This window comes from Phalaenopsis equestris, unplaced genomic scaffold, assembly GCF_001263595.1.
Source record: "Phalaenopsis equestris unplaced genomic scaffold, ASM126359v1 Scaffold000022, whole genome shotgun sequence".
NCBI lineage: Eukaryota > Viridiplantae > Streptophyta > Magnoliopsida > Asparagales > Orchidaceae > Phalaenopsis > Phalaenopsis equestris.
In genome coordinates this window covers 817,042-824,177 of record NW_018164464.1, presented here as the reverse complement: position 1 = coordinate 824,177, position 7,136 = coordinate 817,042, and the positions used below count along the sequence as shown (strand labels likewise).

At 32.9% G+C, this 7,136-nt stretch overlaps 2 protein-coding genes across 3 annotated transcripts in view; one reads left to right on the top strand and one right to left on the bottom strand.

The window, feature by feature from the left end:
* LOC110018425 (65-kDa microtubule-associated protein 3-like) overlaps window positions 1–7,136 on the top strand; it is a 75,804-nt gene that overhangs the window by 62,751 nt on the left and 5,917 nt on the right. The gene's annotated exons all lie outside the window — the stretch shown is intronic.
* LOC110018429 overlaps window positions 2,784–7,136 on the bottom strand; it is a 53,432-nt gene continuing 49,079 nt past the window's right edge. For both annotated transcript variants that reach the window (XM_020715740.1, XM_020715741.1), the window contains exons 15-16: window positions 5,879–6,013; window positions 2,784–3,039 (exon numbers count right to left, since the gene is read on the bottom strand). In XM_020715740.1, coding sequence (XP_020571399.1) covers window positions 5,909–6,013 — 105 coding nt within the window. In that variant the 3' untranslated portion in view covers window positions 2,784–3,039; window positions 5,879–5,908. The remainder of the gene's footprint in view (window positions 3,040–5,878; window positions 6,014–7,136) is intronic.

Here is a 7,136-nt window from a genome sequence, read left to right as displayed (position 1 = left end):
TTGCTGACTTTGAGAAGTTATTTTTTTCAACCTGATTTATTAGAACGTAGTTGCAATCAAATTTTAAGAAAATTACAGTCACCCAATCAGGACGGAATCTCATGACATCTCATTTGAATTTTTGTCCATATGTGTCATATTCACATTCTCATTAAAATGGCCCATCTTCATAAATAGCTATTAGCTATTGTTCAGCTCTGAGCTCATGTTCACCTAGTTCATGAAGCTAGCTGAAGATGCGCAATTTCTTTTAGCTCTAAATGAATAAGTTGAACAAAAATAAAAATTTATTCCATCTTGTTTGGGTTAAATTGGCTCAAAATGTTTAAATAATTATATTTACTTGTCTATTTATTTATTTATATTTGACAAATTTTAATTTGATTAAATTATTCATAAAATAAAATTTATAAATAAAAATTAATTAACAATTATATCATTTAAAAAAAATATTAAATTCTATGTAATTTAATGTTTTAATTTCAGCCGTTGGATCATCTCTCCATTCTCATCCATTGGGTCTGAATTCCCCAAATAAATTGAAATCCTTACCGTTCATGATGCATCAATGCAGGGAAGATGGGTCACTGCCTTCATAATAATTTTTATTTTACCCTTCATATCATTGTAAGAATATTATAACTATTTAGATTTAAAATAATTCTTAAAATAATATCAGTAATTGCTTGTGGAATAATACAAAACTTACATGGATGCATTTATCTAAGTTATAATATGTTAGGTCATAGCTAATATAATATCTTTCTCGTATGTTATAGCTATTAGGTTTAGGGGTGCAGCAAGCCATGCCAAGCTCGAGATTGGCTCGTTTGGTAAACTGTGAACTCAAGTCGAGCATGAATAGCGAGCTCGAACTCGACTCGTGCTGGCAGGAGCCATTAACCAGCTTGTGGACTCATAACAAAACAGTTTTTACATGAGCTCGTTGGAGGAGGTATTGGTGGTCAGAGAAGGCATTAGAAGCTCACCGGATAATGCATCAAAATGACTAGTGATATGCTAATCGAGCTAGCTTGTGAGCCAACAAGCCGAGCACTTTGGCAAGAAGAGACATCAAAGCATCAGAGCACTTTGGCACGATGAGACCTATGCCATTAATGTGTGCAAATGAAACTATTAACTATCAAGGAGGCTTTTGCTCAATGAAGATGTGCATGATATTTAAAACAAATCCAAGCCGACAACTCTAGTTGAATCATAAAGCTACGTTAACTAGCCATACACGTGGAATGATCAAATATTTGGACTTTTGATTTCAAATAAGCTTAACCTAACGATTATAGGATCATTCTTAACCTTTAGCAGGGATTTATGACCTCAAGATAATGAATAGAGGGGATGGTCGTCAAGAAGGTTTTAGAAAAAGGGTATTTGACAAGCTTGCGCGCACCAAAATTAAGACGATATCCAAAGGTTGAGATTTTAATAACATCGGATTGAAGTTGAATTACTCCTTAATGAATATAATGCTCCAAGAACTCATATAAGTACTTTAAAGAGGATGAAAACTTAATATTTTCTACGTTCAATTTAAAAGAAGCTCGCAAGATTGTTGAACTTAGAATGTATCTCAAGAGTTGTGAGGATTTCATGATGTATTATTCATCCTCTTAAAAGCTTTAAAAAGGTTACATATATGTCAAATGGTCTCTCCCTCCATCTCATATGTTGAAATCATAAGAATTCACAAGAATGACTTGTAATACACTTCAAAACATGACGAAAAATCAAATAAATCTTTAATAACATATAAAAGAAAAAGTGAGGGCAGAAGTATAAACATTAACCTAATAATTGATGCATTTGAATTATTTAACAAAGTACATCTCATGTCCATTAGTGTTACCCAAACAATTTATCAAAATTATACTCTTTGCATGCAATAGAACTTCTATCATTTACATTAACAATCAATGACATCCTATATCAATGTTCGTTTGATTATATATGATATGCATATGATTGCACTATTTTAATTCTAAACAAGCCAACAAATACTTTGGCAATTTACCCCCCAACCCTTTGAGAAGATCATGAGTTCAATCCCGAGAATAAATATAATATCAAGTGGGATAGCATCACAAACCCGCTAAGATCCAAGATTCATACATATATGGATGTGAATTTAGCTCGAAAATGAATTTTGGCTCTGATCGAAATTAGATTTAAATAAACGAGTCAAGCTGCAACCCAAAATTTTGGATTAAATTTTTTAGTCAAGTTTGATCCGACCCAAGTTCGGCTCAAAATCTAATCATTAACAACATATAACTATAAATTTAGCGAATTTAGCCCAAAGACCATTAATGGCTCAAAAATTGATTTGAAATTTGGTTCGAATCAAGATTTAAATGAATGAACAGAGCTACATGCTAAAATTTTGGATTGAATTTCTTTTGAGCTTCCAAAGCGGATCATTACCAGCCCTACATACATACGACAGTCAAAAAAATCTGTTGTCCAAAAACAGCCATGTTCAGCTCATCAAGAACTGTTTCTCGAATTGTTTGTTATATAAATGAGTCAAAAGAAGAAAATTTTTAAGCTCAAATTATAAACAAGTTAAATAACAATTACCCTTTATAAATTGTTCGACAGATTTTAACACAAAATAATATATTATATATATTTATATCTAAGTTTAAATATCACACCTCATGTTTATCATGAGATCAAAAGCCTTCCATTGCATATAAATGATGAAGGTTCAAATCAAACATCCTACATCTATTTAAAAGAGCTAATTTAAGCCAAGCACAAGCTGAAAACAAACACAAAATTTTACTTTAGAATCAAACAAGAACAGGCTGTTCATAGAACTGTAAAAAAATATAAAGAAGCCGCACTCAAACATATGCTCAACTCCCCAAGCTCAGCTAGTTCACACCCCTATACATACATGTTGTGCCACTATCTTACACTAACCTCCAAACTTGCGCTCCCACCATGCCCAATTTGCCTTTCAACAGCTCAGGTACAAAACACCATTGCTCCTCTTGATTATCTCTTTCAAATGGCCTTCAAAATAAATGATTGATGTTGGTGATTGCATGACTTTTAAATAGTTGAACATGTTTTACTTTCAACTCTTTCAAAAACTATTAAAATCTTTATATTATCAACTGAAAATAAGTATCATTACATCGGATGAATTATTTAATGAAACTTTAAATTTTCAATAAACTTGTTTTTATTTAAATATTTAGCCAATTACTATTATTATGAAACAAATAAAGTTAAATTTCCATTATTAAATTGAAATGAAAATTTTGTAAATTGTAATTATTTCTGAAAACTAAATGCATCAAGTTTTAAGCCATCTAATTTCAATGATAGAACCTGACAACAATTTGATGAAAGCTCAAAAATTTCAATAGAACTTAGTGCAAAAGTTATAAAATTTCAGTAAAGCCTCAAAATTTCTCATTCAAAAATCTGCGGAATACATCCAAAATATAGTTTTAGAAAACTTTCAATTAAAAAACAATCATAAACCAACAAAATCAATCAAATTCACCAAACAATTTTCAAATGAAAGCAAAGAACAAACACGATGTTAAAAGCATAAAGCCTTGTTTTACTGCAGAGTAGTAAATGTTGAGCACAGATGTAACACAAAATTAATCAACATATAATAAGTGTAACGATGCGCTCTGTTAGTATTCCAGGCATGTAACTGTAACCACCATTGATGATCGATGGCTACCTGACTAAGCCTGGTAATAGTTAACTCTGCAAGAAATACAAGGAAGAAATTTCGACAGTGAATACTGCGCATCAATGGAGACGATACCGCCCGTTTTGAAATTAGGGTCGAAATAGTTCTATCAAGCCGGGTTTGGTAGACGGAAAAGCAACCAATGAACTCAAAAACTAAACCGAAAAGCAAAGAAGAGGCACGAAGCTGAAGTAAAATGTATCAGATCTAGACAAGAGCGAGACTCGGGGAAGGTTGAGAATCTGCTCGGTCATATGATCGATGCATCAATGTCGCTGGTCTCAGGAGGCGCTCGGTCACTACGGGCTTGCCCGCATATCGACGCCGCTGAACCAGCCTGAGAGATATAGATATATACAAAAAGACACCGAGAGAGAGACAAGGGTTTCAATCAAACAAAAGAAAAGCTCAAAAACCGCTCGCTGCCCACTCCAATGTCTCTTCCACAATCGGAGATCACTGGTTAGATGTCATAATGTTCAAATTCTACCTAAATTTTCTGCCTCGCCGGATGACGAGGGGGCCGAAGGTTTTCGAACGAATCTCCGATCGCCGTCGCCTTTTCTCCAGTAGAAGACAGCTTCGATATTTCTAAATGAAGAATCGCGTGTCCCCGGCGAAGGAGAAGAAGATTGCCTCCCTGTAACGGCAGTGGCGGAGGTAGACGGGGTAGAACTCTGAAGGAAGGGGGTATATAAAGGTTCGGGACGGAGGCGCGTTGCGAAAGGGTATTAGGGTTTTGCCGATGAGAGTTCTAAGATACTCACATGGCCTTCTGATGGGAATCAGATGGCTGGAAATGATATCAAAAGCGAAAGGGTAATTTAGATACATTCCACATAATTCCTATATATCCACATATTTGCAAATATATCGTAAATTTAACAGCATGATGTGTCCGATTTACCGGACAAAATATTTTCTATAATTATTAACCGCAAATAAAAAAGCGCAATTAAAATTCTTGGACAAAAATTCATGCAATAATTGACTAGTTAATTTTTATTAATCAAGATGCCAAATATATATATATAAAACCAAACCTCCAATTTAGAAGATGAACGTGTGTTATAATGGGAAAAAATTTGCGTACGATAGACGTATGCAGCGCTGCGTACAATTTCTCGGTATACCGAGGGTATAACGGGATTATATCGGCGGTATAACACATTGTAACCTCTATATAACATTCTGTAACTTACTTGTAACATACTAATAATTCTTAATATATGATAACAGAAGCGCAGAATTTATTTGTAAGTTACAAGTAAGTTACACTATGTTACATAAAAGTTACAAGAGGTTATAACACTGGTATAACCCCCTTATACCCTCCCTATAACCTCGAAATAAAACGCATCGCTGTGTACGTCTATAGTACGCAATTTTCTTATGTTATAATGACACCGATGTAAACATAAATGTAAATATCAAACTTTGGGTGATAGATATGTCAATACATAAAAATATGTTATATTTGTGTAAATTTCCCATTTAGAAATCATGTTTTAAAAAGAAATAAAATTTATTAAAAATAAATATTGAGTTTAAGCTCCCTATCCAACTCAAATTTCTCTCTAGTTTCAAGAAGCAATAAAAATAATTAAAGTTGCCACTCATTTAGAAGAAAATATTACTTGCAATGCTCACAACCAATAGTCGTATGGATATAATTGTCCGCACATAATAATTTCTCCTTCAACTAAAATTATTTCATAAAAGTTTACATACATACCGCGCACAATTTCTACGTAATTAAAAATCTAACACCTACACTTTACTTTTTAACATTTATGCCGCCCAAATCTTTTGCATCACATAAAAAATAAGACTATTTTTACTCTTAAGAACTGAACACTATTTTAATTTTTTAAGAACTGAAACAAATATTTGCATATGTGTGTGTGTAAAAATTGAAGTTTAGTTATATATATATATATATATATAAGTTTAGTTGTTAGACATAAAAATAATTCTGCAAAAATTCCAATTTTGGATGAGTTTTTTGCATCAAATGCTTCAAGTGTTGGTCCTCCAGATAGAAGGACTGAGCATTGGGGAGGAAAAGTAAATCAGCAGCAAACTGAAGCAACAAGCACCAACTTATTCCAAAATTTTGCTACAAAGAATGTTACTTACAAGTTAAAAAGAAAGAAAATTTGGTTGAGTTCATGTTGGTCTTTGTCTCTTCTGCAAGCTTCTGAAGTAGTTTCTTTCAGCTTTCGCGAGGCGAGCTTGGAACCAAGACCACTCTAACTTGCACCTCTCCCTCACCTGATTCATCGAAACAACCCAACATCGAACGAAAAAAAGTTAATAACGACGAAGATGAACATCATAGAAAGCTGAAGCAAAAGGAGCTGGTTTTATGACCTTACATAAAGTTTTTTGTTTCTGAAACTTACATACATACCGCCAGATTCCTATGTATTTACATATCCATCACCTAAACTTATACCACCACCCAAATCTTTCATATCACTTAGAAAAAACCACTATTTTAACTTTTAAAAGTGAAATACATTTTTGAAGGCATAGGTAAGAAGACATATATGCAAAAGATGAAATTCAGGAGTTAGATATGTAAATACAAATGAATTGAGTGGTATATGTAGATCTTCCTTTTTGTTTATTGTAGTTGAGGAAAACTTTAAGACCAATATATCAGCATATGGATTTTTGTCATGAACACCACATTAAAATTGAATTTCTTTGGTATGATGTTGATTGCTCTTCTTTGTTATTCATATGCGTAAATCTTCATTTTTTGTTATTGACTAGTGTAAATCCTCCTTTTTGTTTGTTGTTATACTACTAGAAATTAACATACTTGTAAAAATTGATGAAAGCAAAACAAGACAAGGAAGATTTACATGTATACCATTCAATCCTTATGTATTTACATATCTAGCATCTAAACTTCAATTTTTTACATATATGCAACCTTACATATGCATTAAAATGTGTATTTCACTTTTTAAAAGTTAAAATATTGATATTTTTTCTCATGTACTCCCAAACCACTCTTTGTTTGATAAACTAAGTCCCAAAGGATTGCCTCAATATTAAGCCAATCTCAACAAATATCCCCTTTTTAACTCAATATTTATCCCCATTTTAACTCAATATTTTAGCAACAAGCTTAGGATCTCAATTAATTTTCTCCAAACAAAGCTCTAGAGGTCCAAAGGCATTGAAATAAGCACCAAAAACATTCGAAAACCATGGGACAACACCTTAGTGAGAGGCTCTTAAACACATCACATCAAAAGTATCCAAAATTCCAAAGGTCCGCCTTTTACTTAACTTTCATGACCCTAAAATTGATGTCTCCTTAATCCACATATTGCAATGGTACGAGCATAAGTTGGTACTTAGATTGACAGAACATTTTGAG